The 18,579-nt window shown below is 50.8% G+C and overlaps 1 protein-coding gene across 1 annotated transcript in view; it reads left to right on the forward strand.

Moving 5' to 3' along the window:
- LOC128051616 (complement C3-like) overlaps positions 1 to 18,579 on the forward strand; it is a 29,547-nt gene that overhangs the window by 3,613 nt on the left and 7,355 nt on the right. Inside the window, exons 8-30 of the mRNA XM_052644245.1 lie at positions 394 to 496; positions 636 to 756; positions 1,013 to 1,128; positions 1,796 to 1,936; positions 2,028 to 2,237; positions 2,446 to 2,652; positions 2,952 to 3,113; positions 3,380 to 3,509; positions 4,689 to 4,769; positions 6,774 to 6,971; positions 7,128 to 7,239; positions 7,989 to 8,074; positions 8,188 to 8,327; positions 8,794 to 9,000; positions 9,981 to 10,032; positions 10,206 to 10,292; positions 10,422 to 10,625; positions 12,626 to 12,701; positions 12,936 to 13,104; positions 15,500 to 15,595; positions 15,745 to 15,898; positions 16,878 to 17,059; positions 17,259 to 17,417. Coding sequence (XP_052500205.1) covers positions 394 to 496; positions 636 to 756; positions 1,013 to 1,128; positions 1,796 to 1,936; positions 2,028 to 2,237; positions 2,446 to 2,652; positions 2,952 to 3,113; positions 3,380 to 3,509; positions 4,689 to 4,769; positions 6,774 to 6,971; positions 7,128 to 7,239; positions 7,989 to 8,074; positions 8,188 to 8,327; positions 8,794 to 9,000; positions 9,981 to 10,032; positions 10,206 to 10,292; positions 10,422 to 10,625; positions 12,626 to 12,701; positions 12,936 to 13,104; positions 15,500 to 15,595; positions 15,745 to 15,898; positions 16,878 to 17,059; positions 17,259 to 17,417 — 3,193 coding nt within the window. The remainder of the gene's footprint in view (positions 1 to 393; positions 497 to 635; positions 757 to 1,012; positions 1,129 to 1,795; positions 1,937 to 2,027; positions 2,238 to 2,445; positions 2,653 to 2,951; positions 3,114 to 3,379; positions 3,510 to 4,688; positions 4,770 to 6,773; positions 6,972 to 7,127; positions 7,240 to 7,988; positions 8,075 to 8,187; positions 8,328 to 8,793; positions 9,001 to 9,980; positions 10,033 to 10,205; positions 10,293 to 10,421; positions 10,626 to 12,625; positions 12,702 to 12,935; positions 13,105 to 15,499; positions 15,596 to 15,744; positions 15,899 to 16,877; positions 17,060 to 17,258; positions 17,418 to 18,579) is intronic.

The following is an 18,579-nucleotide window of genomic DNA, read 5'->3' on the forward strand; positions in this document are numbered from 1 at the left end:
GCTCCATATGGCTGTACAGCCTACCTCTACCATCCTGGGAGGTTGCATAGGCCACATCTGCAACCCAACAAGGCTTCATGGGATTCTTTTGTCACCTCCCAGGCTTGTGTTGGTCAGTAATGGAATCATCTTAGTCACCAGGGGCCCCCTCTGCCCTTCCCAAGTGTTACAGCCTTTCCTCCAGCTCCATGAGGCCCTACAGGCTGTGTCTGCAGACACGTGAGGTCATGTCTGCAGGCAGACACGTGAGGTCATGTCTGCAGGCAGACACGTGAGGTCATGTCTGCAGGCAGACACGTGAGGTCGTGCCGGCAGACACATGAGCTCGTGTCTGCAGACACATGAGGTTGTGAGGGTGCTTCAGAGCTAGTGAGATGGCTATCCATCCTCCAGGTATATATTCAACAAGCCAGTGGATGGACATGCTCTGGCCATCTTCGGGGTGAAGCAGGACTCCCGTCGGATCCCCATCCAAAGCTCCCTGCAGAGGGTGGAGGTGACTGAGGCTTACTCCTCTGCTGTCTCTCCTCCCCCGCCTCCTCTCCCCTCTTTCCCCCTCTCCCACCTCCCTTCCTTCGACCATCCCGCACTTCCCAAGAAACCGTTTCCTCTCCTCTCTCCTACCCTGAGAGCAGATCGCTCAAGGCCACGGCCACATCTCCCTCCAGAAGGACGCACTGATGGCTGCCTTCCAAGGCTCAGAAGAGGACTTCATTGGGGCCTCAATCTTCGTCAACGTCACTGTCTTCTCCTCAGGTGCCATCCTCACCTGGGCCCCTGGCTAAGCTCACGACCCTGTGTCCTTTCCCAACCCGAGCACTCCACCCATGTGACCTCAGGCCAGCTCCTTAGCAGAGAAATTGGGAAATGCCAGAAGGATTGGGAGGAGTCGAAATTGTGTTACCATCTTATCTTGCCTTCACCAAGTTGTGCCTTCCGTACCAGCAGCCCTGCTTCTTCCCCAAGAAACTTAACATCTGCTGCAGATTTCATGGTCCCCTTGCCTCTCCAGGGGGTGAGATGGTCCAGGCCGAGATCTGTGGGGTGAAGATTGTTCGGAGCCCGTACAACATCAAGTTCATCAAGACACCCCAGTATTTCAAGCCGGGGATGCCATTCCGCTTTAGGGTCAGAGTCTGGGTTTACTCCACTGAGGGACTCAGGGCCCCCCTTCCTGAAACAGACCTTCCCAGGAGACAAAATCCCACACTGGATTCACCTGCCTCCCAGAATTCATCTGTCTGAGAGGGGTCCGTCACGTCTCCAGACCTATTCCAGGGTTCCCTCAAGTCGCAACTCAAATCCCCCCAAAGTACAGAGATGGCTCCAGAATTTCTCCAAAGATGGAGGGGGAATGGTTTCAGACCACAGTCAGCCTGGAAGGTGGTGCTTAGACGTTTATCGTGAGATTTGCACAGAAAATGTGCTCTTTTTGTATACGTTCTTTAGGGATGATTTTGAGATGTCTGGTGGGCATTATAAAAGCTGGTGACAATCCTACTCCAAGTTTTCCCCAAGCCCTGCATGTCTCCTCCTATGCTTTTCACCCTCAGTTCCCCCCACCCCTACCCACCTGGCACACCAAACCCCAGGGCTGCCACATCTGGCTTTACTCTGCAAAACTCTAAGCGGCACCATTCATTGGTACTAAATGAGTGGTGCTCCTGGTGTTGTTCAGCGCACAACTTGTACAGCTGTGCAAAGCAGTCTTATCCAGACTGCCTTCACAGTGCCCACCTCTTACCTAAGGCCACTCTCAGGCCTGTCCTTGATCTCACACCAGATTCCACTCCAGGTCTTCGTCTCAAATCCCGATGGGTCCCCAGCCTCCAAAGTCCTCGTCAGCTGCAGGGATGAGAAAGTACAAACCACACTAAGCGGTGAGGCTACTCTGGTCATCAACACAGATGCCAGTCTGAAGGAGCTCACTATCCGGGTACCACACTTACGGGGCAGGGATGGTGGGGCTGGGGTTTTGTAAGCTGGAAGCGTTATTGGGGGGTTTACTTGTCCATCACTCTCCTGAGGTGAAAACTGAAGCACCAATCCAGCCAGAGGAGCAGGCTTCAGCCAGTATGACAGCGCGGCCTTACTCAACTCAAGATGAGTCAGGGAACTTCCTGCACATTGAAGTGAAGACACTGAGCACAGAAGTTGGCAGCAACCTCCAGCTGAGCCTCAACACGAATCTTCGAGATTCTTCTGTCAATAAAAAGATCACTCGCTTCACCATCCTGGTGAGGGGCTGGGACCAGGACTTGCACTGAGGAATTCTTTCTCTGGTACAACCCTGGCAAGCTGAGTTGGTGGGAACCATGTGGGATGGACTCAGACCATCCCACATGGGCTGAAGCAAAGGGACTATGGGCCTCCTCTGTGGGCTGGGATAACCTTGGGGAAGGGCTGGTCCTGTCCTTCTCATCCTTACTCTCCCTTATCTCCAAGGTCTTGAGTAAGGGTCAGATTGTGCACGCCAAAGAAGTAAAAAATCATGGGAGTGTCTTAGCATCCACCATTATTGATGTGACTTCCAAGATGCTGCCCTCCTTCCGCATTCTCGCCTTTTATTTACTGCCCAAGGGGACAGGACAGGACCCTGAACTGGTGGCTGATTCCGTTTTGATCGATGTGAATGACAAATGCCAGGAGAAGGTGAGCCTAACTCCTTGCAGTTGTACACTGCCATCGTAATTCTTGGGAGATAGTCTGTACAAAGTCAAGGGCTCTCAGTCTGGGGGCAAGGGAGAGGAAGAGGAAGTGATGTGGCATTAAAAACTCAACCTCGGAGGTGAAGAAGATGCAAGTAAGTGTGCAGAGTTGAGACTGGCCTGGTGGGGTTCCCAGATGCACCATCAGAGCTGAAGGGAGCATAGGCTTGAAAGTGGACTTCAGGAAGCCCCTTGGTGACCTATGAGCCTCTTTTCCTCACATCTCTCTTTTTCCTTGCTTAGCTGAAGATTGGCTTGAAGCATGAAGCATACGTCCAGCCTATACAACCCAGCAGCCGGGTGGCATTGAAGATCACAGGTGATGCAGAGGCCACAGTGGGGCTAGTAGCTGTGGACAAGGCTGTCCACATCTTGAACAGCAAGCACAAGTTCACACAGAAGAAGGTAAGAGCATGTGGGCTTCGAGCCTAAAGATTTCCTGGAGATTCTAGCTGGAGCCTCAGTTTCTTCACCTATTAAATGGGTAATATTGGTGATTGCAAAGATTCAAGGAGCCTGTGGACAGCATAGAAGGTGGCAGGTGGTAAGAGCTCAATAAATTGATGATGGTGTGAAAATTATTATTTGAACCAGCAATTACAGTGTACCATTGCACCTTCCCTGGAGGGGTAATACAAGCTCCAAATCCAGGGTCCTCTCTTGACCCTCAGATCTGGGATACAGTAGAGGAACATGACGTTGGCTGCACAGCAGGCAGTGGGCAAGACAGACTTGCCGTGTTCAAGGATGCTGGATTGGACATGAAGATGAGCACAGGGATGGACACTTTGGCGAGCACAGGTACAGATCGGGGACAGGAGGAGGGCAGAGGCAGGGAAAGTGCTGTCCAGTGGTTAGGCACATGGGCAGATGAGCTAAAATCCAGGACGCTGCTGCTTACCGTAGGTCAGTCATATTTCCTCTCTGATTCTTAATTTATCTGACCATAAAATATACATAGTAATAGAAGTAGCTCACTGTGTGCTAATTAAGATGCAATTTTAGCCATGTTTATTGGAGATACAAATTAACATCATCTTAAACAAGGGAGACGTTTATTTCTTGCTCAGTAACAGGCCAGAGTGGAGAAGGCAATGGCCCCCCACTCCAGTACTCCTGCCTGGAAACTCCCAGGGATGGAGGAGCCTGGTGGGCTGCAGTCCATGGGGTCGCTAGGAGTCGGACACGACTGAGCGACTTCACTTTCACTTTTCGCTTTCATGCCTTGGAGAAGGAAATGGCAACCCACTCCAGTGTTCTTGCCTGGAGAATCCCAGGGACAGGGGAGCCTGGTGGGCTGCCATCTACGGGGTCGCACAGAGTCGGACATGACTGAAGCGACTTAACAGCAGCAGCAGCAGCAGCAACAGGCCAGAGATTATTCTGGGACTCAGGCTCCTTCAAGCTTATTGCTCTGTTGTATTCCAAGATGGAGGCTAATCAGGACCTCCTTCCAGGCACCAGGACAAAGGGACTTGAGAAGAAGACACTTCTCTCTCATCTTATTGGCCAAAATTCAGTCACATGGCCCATCTAGACGCAAGGGAGGCTGGGAAATGTAGTATTCATTTCTGAGTGATACGTTAAAGATGGAGGCTTAATTGCCACAAACCACAGGGGAGAATGGATATATGGGGGACAACTAGGCATATCTTCTTTCAGCTATAAATAGTAAAAACAATAATGATTTCTATTTACTGCAAGATGGAGCCTGCACTAAGTACTTTTATATGCATGATCTCACAGATAGAACTATGATTATTGCATTTTACGCAGCTGAAGAAATTAAAACCCAGAGAGGTTAAGTGACTTGCTGAAGATTGCACAGCTTTTAAGTGTCAAAACTTGAATATGAAGAGGCCATGAGATAAAATGAGGTGATACATATAAAGCACTGGGTAGGCAGTAAGCACCCAGTAAGTATCAAGAATGTGGATAATGATCTTGACTTGTCCTCTCATTCTTCCCTCTGACTCCCAGACTGGCACTGCCCCCCAAGCCCCTCTCCCAGCCATCGCCGCCGCCGCTCCTTGAAGAGGTTGGAGACCAAGAGGAAAGCAGGTTAGTACTAAAGCTTGGTTCCCTGCTGCTGCTGCTGCTGCTAAGTTGCTTCAGTCGTGTCCGACTCTGTGCGACCCCATAGATGGCAGCCTACCAGGCTCCTCTGTCCCTGAGATTCTTCAGGCAAGAACACTGGATTGGGTTGCCATTTCCTTCTCCAAGGCATGAAAGTGAAAAGTGAAAGTGAAGTCGCTCAGTCGTGTCAGACTCTTCGCGACCCCATGGGCTGCAGCCTACCAGGCTCCTCCATCCATGGGAGTTTCCAGGCAAGAGTACTGGAGTGGGGTGCCATTGCCCTACCAGGGCTTAGAACAGAAAATTGAAACCACTCTAGATACTCCAATGAGGAGAGGAGTGAGTTAATGATGGAAGTTTAGTGCTTTGAAATTCATTAGCTGAGCTTTGGGAATGGAAGTGGGAAGGGTGTTTGCTGGGACTCAATGTCACGCCACTGGAGATCTTGCAATGCACAAAATCTCAGGAAATTGCTGTCAATATCCCTTGGGAAGCTGATGGGTCAATAATGAAACACAGAATTATGCCTGCTACAGAAACAGATGTTAGCCCACCTATCAACTACCACTGATGGTAGGGAAAACGGTCTCCACCTCTCTTCCACTTTCCAAATCCTATACAAGAGCGTCTGAAAAGTAAAAGTGAAATGGAATTCTCCAAGCAAGAATACTGGAGTGAGTAGCCATTACCTTCTCCAGGGGATCTTCCCGACTCTGAGATCAAATCCAGGTCTCTGGCATTGCAGGCAGATCTTTTACCATCTGAACCACCAGGAAAGCCCCCACAAGAGTTTCTAGGTGGCAGAATCTTGTTCCATCCAGAACCCTAGCAGCAAGGGAGTTGGGAAATGTAGTTTTTAGATGTCTAGAGTCTGTGATACTGAAAGGGGAGAAGGATAACATGTAGATGAAGACCAAGGGGTGGACAGGATCGAGAAGTCTAGAGCTGAAGGAAGATGGGAGGTAAAACTGGGTGTTTTTAGAAGATGGATTCTATGAATGTTAGACTTTTCAGTCTCTTTGAGCAGTGCTAATTACTTTGTGGGTCTAAATAAGGGGGAAATAAGTGAAGTCTAATAAAAATTTAGGTAAAACGCTATCGAATTTCAATATCAAAAATTCTGCTAACCTTCACAGAAAAGTACACGTTAGAAACTGTTGTTATATTTATGAGAACAATCAGTCATATTACTTAACTATAGATATTCTATCATGTTATATGGTAGATGGCAAGATTTTTAAACTGCTGTAATACTTTAATTGTTAAGTGCATTCCTTCAGTTGGATAATTTAGAAGCCTTTCAACTTGGCATCATGCTCTACAGCAAGTTTTGTGTTTTCTTTTTTTAAAAATACACGATAGAACCAAGAGTCAAAATTGCATCTTTTTAAGGCTTATTTATTTATTTTTGGTTGTGCTGGGTCTTCGTTACTGCAGGCAGCTTTCTCTAGTTGCAGAGAGCAGGGGCCGTGCTCTAGTTGCCGTGCGCAGGCTTCTCACTGAGGTGGCTTCTCTTCTTGCGGAGCACAAGCTCTAGGGCACAGGCCTAGTAGTTGTGGTGCCTGGTCTTAGTTGCCCTGTGGCTTGTGAAATCTTCCCAGATCAGGGATCAAACCTGTGTCCCCTGCATTGACGAGCAGATCTCTCATCACTGCACCACCAGGGGAGTCCCACAATTGCATCTTTAATAAATAAACATGGCATTGCCAATCCCCGTCCAAAAGGAAGGAGAAAGAGGAGTGCTTCTGAGCTGTGTGACCCTGGGCCAGTGAATTGATCTCTCTGTGCTCAATTTCCTCATTAGAACACATCACAAGGGAAGGGTTCAATGTGAAGCTTCAGGGGAAAGATAGAGGCAAAGCTCTAGGGACAGCATTGCCAGAGATGCGGCTAAACAGAGGTCGAGTGTCATGGTGCTTAGGTGGATGGGTCCCTGCTTCTTCAGGTCCCTCCCAGCCCCTCCTCTGTCTCTCTAACTCTGGCCTGCAGTGAACAAGTTCAAGACAGAGCTGGAGCAGAAGTGCTGTGAGGCTGGGCTTCGGGAGAACCCAGTGGGACTGTCGTGTGAGGAGAGGATCCCGCATGTCCGCTATGGACCAGTCTGCCTCGCTGCCTTCCTGAGCTGCTGCCAGCTGTCTGAGACCCTGACTCGGGAGGCCCGAGAGGAGCAGCTGCTTCTGGGGACAAGTGAGGGGGCCATGGCAGGAGGCACAGGGTTGGGAGGGCTCCACTGAAGGGGTGTGGAGTGCAATGGAGGGTTGGAGTGGGAGGACCCCACTTAAAGGTCTGGTGGGTCATGGGAGACGTGCAGAGGAGACCCTCCCCTGCATCTGCCCCCTGCAGCGGATGAAGATGATGACTTAGATGACCTCTTCCTGGAGGACGAGCCTGTCCGGAGCTTGTTCCCTGAAAGTTGGTTCTGGAAGACCATTACTCTGCCAAAAACCACAGCGAGGTAGGATTATGACTCTCATGTCAGCCTCTGGTCCCTGGCCCTTCCATGCATTATCAGGGGATGTGGAATCTTCCCAGACCAGGGATCGAACCTGTGTCCCCTGCTTAGGCAGGCGGATTCCTAACCACTGCACTACCAGGGAAGTCCTAAGATTGGGTCTTTAATAAGTAAACATGGCATTGCCCATCCCTCTCCAAAAGAAAAGAGGAAGAGAAACAGAAGCAGCAGCAGCAGCAGCAGCATAAATCCCACTCCCAGCTCTGCCGCTCGTGAGCTGTGTGACCCTGGGCCAGTGTATTGACCTCTCTGTAGTTCAACTTCTCCGCAAGTTGAATGCTTCTAAATTAGCTAACTGAAGGAATGCACTTAAAGATTTTCAAATATAACAATTTAACCATCTTATTGTCTACCACATAACACGATTAGAACAGCTATAGGTCGGTAATGTAACTTGATTGTTGCCGTAAATAAAACAACTGTTCATATTATGTACTTTTTTCAGGGCCAGTGCTCCCGGGGTGATACTGAGCTCTCAGAATCGTCCCATGCCTTCCTGGGTGGGGATAAAGATCCCAGTGGGTTCCCATCCCAAATGATGGCCCTCTAAGGATAATGTCTCTAATTGGGTGACTCACTGACCCCTCCATAGTGATGTTAAGCCCAAGACAGTGACCTTCAAATCAGAGGCTCTGTCTAGGCAGCACAGACTCATCGTGTCCCCTCCATCCACCCCCTGGGGCTTCCTGCAGCATCTCCCAGTACACCACCGATGTGACCGTGCCTGATTCCATCACCACATGGCAGTTCGTGGCTGTCAGCATCAAGACTGGACAAGGTGACCCCACAAGCCCAGTGCTGAGAAAACAGGAGAATGGCCCTGAGCAGCCCCCAACCCCACACCCAGGACAGTTGGCCTTTGCTTGATGGCGAGTGCTCTCCTGGTTCTAGGTCTTTGCGTCTCAGATCCCTTTGAGCTGACAGTTATGAAACCCTTCTTTGTGGATCTTAAGTTGCCCTTCTCCGTGATCAGGAACGAGCAAGTCCAGATCCAAGCTGTGCTGTACAATTTCTTGCAGCAGTCAATCAAGGTGAAGCCCCCAGCCTTCCCCCTGTCCCTTCAAACGTATCTGTTGGTGTGTTTTATGAAAAGGGATGGAGTGTGTCCGTTTACCGAAGGGGCCACTGAAGTGGCAGCCTTTTTGTGAAAGCTTCTAAGACATTTTCTCATTTAAGCCTCACAATAACCCCAGGAGATGGATGCTCTGACCATTCTCAGTTGAGAGATCATTGCTTCCTGAGGTTACACCACACCCAAGTGACAGAAGCCTGGAATGCTTCAGTCCCTGGGGTCACAGAGTCGAACACTTAGTGACTGCACGTCAACAACAAGTGACAGAAGGGGTCTGAACCCAGGCAGGGTCTTTACTCTCAACCACTCTGCTACGTTGTCACATACTCAGGATTCTCAGGGCGGAGGCAGGGAGGAGACTGTGACTTTAGGGTCCTGGGCCTCCTCAGGCAATCAAGATGCCCTAACTGTGCCCTCTGCCCCAGGTCCGAGTAGAGTTCCCTCACAAGGAGCCATTATGCAGCGCAGCAAAGCCAGATGCCCCTTCCCGCCGGATAGTGGCTGTGCCCCCCTTCTCCTCCAAGGTGGTGCCCTTCGTGCTCCTTCCACTTGAAATAGGCAAAGTGGATGTGGAGGTCAAGGCCAGAGGCTCCATGGTCCAGGACCACGTGCGGAAGACACTCCTGGTCCAGGTAATGGGCACTCCCCAGCCCTTGCTGCCCATGTAGACAGTGGGGTGTCTACATTTGGGGCTCCAGGCTGTGTGATCAGGGGAGGGGCTGGTGGTTCCAAGATCAACAAACAGGCAGGAGCGAGGGGCATGCCAATGATTTAAAAGTTCAATCACAAAGCCCCCCACTTTGGGACTTTGGAGTCAGGCTTGGGTTCAAACCTTGTGTCTGCTGTGTGATCTTGGGCAACTTACTTAACTTCTCTGAGCCTCATTTGCAGGATGAGAATAATCCTCACAGCCATGAGTGATCAGAGAGCTGTGAACATTACACACAACCAGTGCCTGACCCATCAGTAATCATATTTTATTTACTTGACAAACACGTGTTTAACACTTAGGATATAGCACTTTGAAAATATTAACTCATTGAGCCCTCAGAACAACTCTGTGAGGTAGGAGTTATTATCCGCTCCCTTTTATGGATGGGAAAACTGAGGCACAGGGGGATGAAGTGTTTTGTCCCAAGTCGTGCAGCTAGGAAGCAAAAGAGCTGGGATTTGAACCTGGTTATCTGGGCTCCAGAGTCTCTGGTCTTTTTTTTTTTTTTTTTTTTTACTTTTTTGTTAGTTTGTTTTTGGCTGTGCTGGATCTTTGTTGCTACTTGTCAACGTTCTCTAGTTGCAGCAAGTAGAGTTAATCTCTATTTGTGGCGCATGGCCTTCTCTTTGTGGTGGCTTCTCTTGTTCCAGAGCACTGGCTCTAGGGTGCAGTGAGCTCAGTAGTTGTGGTCCATAGACTTAGTTGCCTCAAAGCATGTGGAATTGCCCCGGACCAGGGATTGAACCCGTGTCCCCTGCATTAGCAAGAGGAGTCTTAACCATTGGACCACCAGGAAAGACTGAGTCTGCTCTTTATAGCTAAGCAAGACTTCCTCTTACTGTCATCATGAATGTCATTATGAGTATTGTTTGTAACCTGCTTCTTCATTGCATCCTACAGGCAGGGGGTCAGACTGAGCAAATATCCCAAAGCTTCCTCCTGAACCCCCAAGGTTTGTGGGGTTTTCATGGGGCTTGTGGGATCCTGGGGCCATGATCTGGTGTAGGGAAGGTCTGAAATGAGGGGGTCCGGCTAAGTGGGCAGTCTGAACTTCTCCCAAAGTCTACACACCCTGACCTCCCCAGTCCCAGAGCCCACTCATCACACAAGGCTGTGCCTGCTCAGGTCAGACCCAGATGCAGCGGGTGCCAAAACAAGAATTCTTGAACAAGATGCCCAACACAGAGGCGGACGTGTTTGTCAGTGTCCAAGGTACCTAGGGAACCGAGCTGGCTCCTGTGGGGGCCGGGGTGGGGGTGGGATGTGCTGGCTCCTCCAGAGCCCACCTGGGCACAGAGTGATGGGGGAGACCTGGTGGCTTAGACTCTGCCCACCTGACAGGTGACATCCTTGGCGAGACCATCCTGGGGACCCTGACACCCAGTGAAACATGGCGGCTGCTGAGGATCCCGTCTGGCTGCCCCGAGCAGACGCTGAGCTCCCTGACACCCGTGGTCATCCTGACACGTTACCTGGATACCACGGGCCAGTGGAACAAGGTTGGGGTGGAGCTCAGGGAGAAGGTGATGAAGAACCTTGCCAGAGGTGAGAGCGGGTCACCTCCTGGGACCTTGATGAGGGTGTCTGAGTCTCTCAGGCAGAGTGCTGAGGTACCCTTGGAGCTGAAGGAGGCCCCCACTGGCCTCTCCCAGACGATAGCACCCAAATTCTGACTCCCAGAGGGCTTCCCTGGTGAACCAGCAGGTAAGACTCCACACTCGCCCTGCAGGGGATGGGTTGGCTCCTTGATTGCAAGTGTGCATCTGGTGTGCACGCTCAGTCGTTCAGTCGTGTCCGACCCTTTCGCAGCCCTATGGACTATCGTCTGCCAGGCTCCTCTGTCCACGGGATTCTCCAGACGAGAATACCTGAGTGGGTTGCCAAGGCCTCCTCCAGGGGGTCTTCCCAACCCGGGGTTCAAAACTGCATCTCTTGCGTCTCCTGCCCTGGCAGGCAGATTCTTTACCACTGAGCCACCTGGGAAGCCCTGGATCCCTGGATAGGGAACTAAGATTCTGCATGCCCTGTGGCACAGCCAAAAAAACAGTTCTCAAACTCTGACTTCTCTCCCAGTTGACAGCCTAAGACCAAGTTCCCCAGGTGATCTCCAACTATGACTGACCCCTAGGTTATTCCTTCACCCTGACCCCTCTCCCAGGCTACACGTCTCATAACAGACACCCTGGTTTACCCTAAAGCAGCAACTTCCCAGGTTATGTTATATTTAGACACTGTCCCAGGCTTTAGCCAGTCAGTTCCATGCCCTGGGCTACATTCCCAGGGAACCCCCAGGTAGAAAACTCCAGAATAATCCCAGGTGGTGTCTTCCTGGTTACACCTGAATGACAACACTCTCCCAGGTTACATCCAAACCCCCCAGGTAACAACCAGAGATACACACCCTGCTTACACCCAGACGGAGACCCTCAAGCATGTCAGGATGGCCAAGTGGTCTAAGGTACCGGATTCAAGTTTCTACTTTCCCAGACAGAAACCCTCAAGTTAGTTTGGACACTCACCCCTCCTCTCCGTGGTTACACTCAGACAGCAACCCTCCATCCGCATGCTCTGGATGGTGCTCCATCCAGCTAACACCCAGACACTATCATCCCGTGTTAAGCCCTAACAGTAAACCTGAACTTCCCTGCAGGCCCAGTGGCTAAGACTCTACGTTCCCGATGCAGGGGCCTGGGTTCCATCCCTGGTCAGGGAACTAGATTCTTCATGCCACGATGAAAGATCCTGCTTGCCTACAGTGAAGACTGAAGATCCCACGTGCTGAGACTAAGACCCAGTGCAGCCAAGTAAATAATTGGAAAAAAAAAAAAAAAAACCTCCAGATAACCTTCAGATAATACCCAAGTAGCAATGCTCAGAATCTGACAGAGAGGTGCCCCCTTCAGACGGCACCCAGGAGTAACCCCTTCTGACTACTACTGACACCTTTAGATTACAGCCAAGAAAGAGCCCCCGAGAAAACACCTAGGTCGTGGCCCCTCAGGGTTTCCTGGTGGCTCAGTGGTAAAGAATCTGCCTGCAACGCAGGATATGCTGGTTCATCCCTGGGTTGGGAAGATCCCCTGGGGAAGGGAATGGCAACCCACTCCAGTATTTTTGCCTGGAGAATCCCATGGACGGAGGAGCCTGGCAGGCTGCAGTCCATGGGGTCCCAGAAGAGTCAGACATGACCCCTCAGAATATGCCCTTTCCTGAGTTTTACCTTCCACGATCCTTGGTAGCAGTAATTCTCCATCACACCCTTCCCCGGAGGACCCAACAGCACTTTCCAGTTTATTCCCATATACAACTGTCCCCTGGATCCCACGGTCACAGTTGGCCATGACCATCGTTTACACCTGGGCCCTGCAGGCCCCTCCGTTCTGCACCTGGACAAGTCACCACCTCCAGGTTTCATCAATATGCAAAGCACCCCTAAGTCTCACCTACACCCTGCTCCCCAGATTCTGCCTGGTAACTGACCCCTCCCTTGACCACACCCAAACACCAACTCTCCCTGTAAATTTCCCATCCACCTATTTCCCCAGGGTACAGCCAGATGTTGACCCACCGGAGTGAAGATGGCAGCTACCACACCAGCAAGGGAAACCCAGGAAGCACCTGGTAAAGATGAGGACACTGGTGGGAGGGGCCAGTCTGGGGCTCAGGGACCCCAGGAGCACCCCCACTGTGGGATCTTGGGGCAGGCAGGCTGAGGGGGCAGGCAGACTGTGGGGCCAGTGGTGTTCCAAGTTGCTATGGTGTCTGGCATAGACCTCTCCACAGAGTAGAAGCCCCTGTCCTAGAATGCCTTGGTTAATGCTGCCAGCCATCACCCACCCATCTCCCTCCCAACAGGCTCACGAGCTATGTATTCAGGGTCTATGCCTTGGCCTACCGCACCATGACGATCAGGGCGCTCAGTCTTGATTCTGTCTGCAACATCGCCAACTGGATCATCACCCACAGACAGCAGACACGTGGAAACTTTATGGAGGAGAGCCCTGTGGTCATGTGGTCTATGCAGGTACCCACCATCTGCCTGGCTGAGCCGTTCAAATAAAACCCCAGGGCTCTGCATGTGGGGAGGGGATATCAGCCCCCTGGCATGTTCACAGGTAGAATGAGAACAGGAAAGGGCTGAGGCCCAGCACCCAGCATCACATCCCCCTGCTCTGGACCATCCTGGATTCTATTACAATGTGGGGGGTACATCCGGGACCCACCCCCCCCTCAACCCTACTTCAACGAGTTGCCAGTCCCAGCCCACCTTTCTCTGGGTCTGAGTCCTCCCTGTTCCCCCAGTCAATACACCCATCCCTACCAAGTACTCCTCCACACCAGCCTCCAGAAACAACTTTTAAAGTGGGAGGTGTGAGATTCTGGAAGGCTTCATGAGGGCATGATGGGCTTCCCAGGTGGCTCAGTGATAGAGAATTCACCTGCCAATGCAGCAGACATAAGAGGTGTGGATTTGATCCCTGGTTTGGGAAGATCCCTGGAGGAGGAAATGGCAACCCACTCCAGTATTCTTGCCTGGAGAATCCCGTGGACAGAGGAGCTTGGTGGGCTACAGCATATGGGGTTGCGAAGAGTCGGACATGGCTGAGTGACCAAGTGCACGCACTCTGATATTTATACAGACCTGGGGAGGAGAGGGAACGAGTCCCAGTGGATAACTAAGGCCAGAGTGTTCCATGAGGGGAAGCAGCATGTGCAAAGGTCCTGAGGCTGGAATGTGTCCAACATGTTTGAGGAGCAGTGAGGAGGCCAGTGTGCCTGGAACAGAGTGAGCAAGGGGAGATGGGGAGAAGGTGAGAGGAGGGAGGTGGTGGAACAGATTGCGCAGGGCCTTCTGGGCCAAAGGGAGGACTTGAGCTTTCCTCCTGAGTGAAGGCAGGAGCCACCGAAGATTCTGAGCAGAGGATGGATGCAAACTGATCCAAGAGTTCACAGGCTTCACTGGCCACTCCAGGAAGAAGGAGCTGTGGGCTATGTATTAGCTTCCTAAGGCGGCTGGAACAAAGCAGCCCAACTAGGTGACTTAAAACAACAGAAACATATTTATTTTGTCACAGTTTTGGAGACTTAAAGTCCAAGATTAAAGTTTTGGCAGGGCCATGCTCCTTTGAAAGGCTCTGGAGGGTGGGGATGGGGAGGGGAGAATCTTGCTTTGTCTCTTCAAGCTTAGATGTTCCTGGCAATCCTTGGCATCCTTTGGTTTGTAGCCGCATCACTCCAATCTCTGCATCCAACATCACATGCCTTTCTTCCTTCTGTGTGTGCTTTCTTATATGCACACCAGTTATTGGATATTGGACCCACCCTAACCCAGTAGAACCTGTACTAGTCGCTGAGTCATGTCTGACGCTTTGTGACCCCATGGACCACCAGGCTCCTCTGCCATGAAATTCTCCAGGCAAGAATTCTGGAGTGGGTTGCCACTTCCTCCTCCAGGGGATCTTCCCAACCCAGAAATTGAACCCAAGTCTCTTTCATTGCAGGCAGATTCTTTACCGTCTGAGCCACCAACGAAGCAGTAGAACCTGTTCTTTTCTAAATTTTTTTTAAGTTTTAAATTTTATTTATTTATTTGTGGCTGCACTGGGTCTCCACTGCTGCACATGGACTTTCTCTAGTTGTGGCGAGTGGGGGCTACTCTCTAGTTGCAATGAGTAGACTTCTCATTGCCGTGGCTTCTCCTGTTGCAAAGCACAGGCCCTAGAGCTCTCAGGCTTCCATAATTGCAGCACATGGGTCTGGTAGTTGTGGTTCCTGAACTCTAGAGCACAAGCTCAGTAATTGTGGCACAGAGGTTAGTTGCTCCACGGCATGTGGGATCTTTCCAGACCAGGGATCGAACACTTGTCTCCTGCATTAGCAAGCAGATTCCTCACCACTGAGTTACCAGGGAAGTCCCAGTATAACCTGTTCTTCACTTAGTGAGTTACGTCTACAAAGACCCTATTTCCTAATAAGATCACATTCCAAGGTTCTGGGTGGGCAAGAATTGGGGGAGGCGGGGGTGGACATTATTCAACCCAGCACAGGGATTGAGGGTGGAACCCTGGAGACTAGAGAAGAGTTTGAACCTTAAGTTGGTCATTTACTATCAATGGAGACACGTCTCCAACCCTAAGGTTCATTGCCAAGAAAATGGAGCTGCTGCAAGAATGTTTTGAGCTAGCTTAGAGAGTTTAGCACAGCATCCTCCATGGCTGCCAGCTTTTGTTAGTAAGACAGACCCTGCACAGGCAAGTCTCAAGATAGCTCCTCCTCCTCTCCCTGTCTCCACATCCTGCTTTCAACATCATCCAGCCTAGAGCTGAGCACCCAGGAGCTGTTCAAGGTCAGAGAGGAGAGACTGGGGAAGGTGCCTCCAAGATGGTAAAGGGATCATGGGTCTGGTTCTGCATTTGCAGGGTGGCTACCAAGGCTCTGAGGCAGACATATCACTCACAGCTCTTGTCCTGATCGCCCTGAATGAGGGGAAGGAGTTGTGCAGCCAGAAGATACCGGTAGGACTCAAAGAGGAGGGCAGGGTCTGCAAGGTGCTGTAACCCCCGCACACAGGATGCTCCCTTGCCATCATGTCCTTCTCAGTCTTCTAACTCCCAGACCCCTTCCCCCCATCACCTCCCTCTAGCCTTCTCTCTTGACTTTCTAGAGTTTGGCTGACAGCATGAAGCGTGCCGGTGACTTCCTGGAGAAAAAACTCCCCCACATTCGGACAGCTTTCGCCATGGCCATAACCTCCTATGCTCTGGCCCTCATCAGGAGCCCCCGAGCCAATGACCACCTGGACAGCTTTGCCAGCAAGGGTGGGTGTGGGCCACTTTTTAACCAGCTATGTGTTCACCATAGCCGTGGAGGCAGAGTGAGGGAGATTGCATGATCTCAAATCCAGCAAGGTGTGATTCATCATTTATTGTGCCAGCCCTTGAGCTCAGGCCCTGAGAAACCAAAGTGAACCAGACTGATGTGGCCCCTCCCCTCAAAACTACCACTGTCTTTAGGGGAGGCTGGCAGAAGACAAACAGGTCAATAGAGAATTACAAATTAAGACTGGTGCTGAGATAGTAACATACAAGGTGGGTGGGAGCGATGATGATGAGGGGAGGGAAGTATAGACCGGACAACTGGGAAGGGCCTCTGTGGAAAGGAGACCCTCTCAGCTGAAATGAAAGACGAGAAGGCTCACCTTCATGAAAAGATTATTCCAAGCGGAGGGGCTGGCTCATACAATTGCCCTGAAGTGAAGCGCTTGGTATGTTTGAGGCTAGAAAGGTCATTAGACACAGGTAATTGAGAGGGGTCTGCTTCCCATGGTCTTGCCCTATCCCATCCCTGAGGGTCTTTATCTCATCCTCTCCAGCCCCCAAGTCAAGAGGAGTGGAGTTAGAGAAACTCACTTGTGGTGGGTCTGGGAAGGATGTGGAGGAGCTCCTTTGAACCTCAGTTTCCTCAACTCTAAATAGTGTCCCTGTCCCCTAGAGTGGTTCTGAAAAATTCAGGGTCCATATGTCTCCTCAGTAAAGGTTTTCACATAAAGTAGGTGCTCAATAAAATAGCCATGAAAGAGGATGAGATGGTGGGATGACATCACTGATTCAACGGACATGAACTTGGGCAAACTCCAGGAGATGGTGGGGGACAGGAAAGCCTGGCGTGCTGCAGTCCATGGGGTCGCAAAGCGTCAGACATGACTTGGCAGCTGAACCACAACAATGACACAAGGAGAGGACAGGTTTGGGGAGGTGGTCCCAGATCTACATGACCAGGGGGACGCCTATCTTCTAGACAAAACCCATTGGCCAGTGGGTTTGGATGACCTGGACCTAGACGACTCCCTGTACACCATTGAGGCCACGGCCTATGCACTGATGCAGAAATTGGAGCTGGGTCGGCGCAATGAAACGCATGCCATCGCCAACTGGCTATTGAAGAAACGCCAGCTGGGAGGAGGCTTCCGGTCCACCCAGGTGACCAAACGGAAACTAGGGGTGGAGGGGTCGAGGGTGGAGGGTTGGGTTGCTAGCCGAAGTGCTGACACGACTGGCCCTTCGGGGCAGAGCTGTCCATGGTGCTGGTACCGGTGGAGGGGGGGGAGTGGGTCCCAATGTGCTGTCCCTGGTGCTGATCCAACACACACCCACGCACCCACCCTGTCCCAACGCCCAGACCACGGTCGTGGCCATCGAAGCCCTCACCCGCTTTCGCGAGGCTGTCCCCTTCGATGGTGTCCAGGATCTCCACATCCAGATCAAAAGTTCCAAGAAAGCCTTGCATGTGGAATGGGACATTGATGAAAAGAATGCCTACCAGCTACGGTCTGCAAAGGTATGGAGCTCAGGGGCAGACAGGAAGTCCACACGGAAGTGGTACTGGAGATGAGGCCAAGAGTCATGTCCCTGACAGTCTCCCTCACCAATAGTATCTAGCCACCATGGGCTATACTGTCAATGTATTGGTTCATTTATTCTTCCTGAGCACCTACTGTGTGCCAAACATTCTCCTGGGGTACATTATGAAGCATCTGTTGTCCCTGCTCTCAAGAAACTGACAGTCTAGAAAGAAACTAAGACAATAAATTTAATTCTATATTCTGTTTTAAGCTTTCTGAACACAGGGAAAGGAAATGAGTATATAAAGGAAAAAATAACCTGGGTATGGTGGAAAAGGTAATCTCCATGACCTTACCTCATGGAGGAGGTGATACTTACCTTCAATCACTTAGTTATCTTTACTGGGCACTTACTGTGTGCCCCACACTGTTCTAGGTTCTGGGAATATGGCCATAAATGAGACAGGAAAAAAAATCCTTGTCCCTGTAGAATTTTATATTTTAGTGAGAACAGACAATAAAGAGATGTGAGTAAGTAAGATGTGTAATGTGTTAAGTGATGACAAGTGCTACAGGAAAGAATGAAACAGGAAGAGAGGTAGGAACATCAAGCAGTTGTCATTTTAAGTAGGTTGGGCAGGGAAGGTCTCACCAAGAAGGTTACATTTGAGCAAAGATCTTAAGGAAAGGGAGGTGTGATCCTTCTGGAGATCTAGGCAGAAGAAACAGCAAGTGCAAAGGCCCTGAGGCCAGAGTGTTATAAGAATACCAGTGGGATTTAAGCAGGGGTGGTGTGATTGGATGTGAATGCGTAAGATTTTGCTCAAGCAGATGAGGGAAGAATGTATGAAGGGAACACGAATAGGTGCAGAGAAGCCAAACAAAGGAGCCTTGGGGGGGCTTCACACATTTGGAACTTCAGAGACACTGCAAAGTTGACGGTGCAGACAGATCTACATCAGGACTGAGCCGGCAGCTGTAGTTGATCTGTGACAGTGTAGACACCACAAATGCTCAGTCAAGAAGGAAAAGTCAAGCTATATTCATGGAGAGGGACAGGAGAGTCACTAGACCCCCAGTTAGGGAACTGAGTTCCCAGTGCCCATGGATGCTTCCCTCTTCATCCTCACTGCATGTGAGCCATGTTTCGCTGCTTCC

The sequence above is a fragment of the Budorcas taxicolor genome, chromosome 7, assembly GCF_023091745.1.
Source record: "Budorcas taxicolor isolate Tak-1 chromosome 7, Takin1.1, whole genome shotgun sequence".
Classification (NCBI taxonomy): Eukaryota; Metazoa; Chordata; class Mammalia; order Artiodactyla; family Bovidae; genus Budorcas; species Budorcas taxicolor.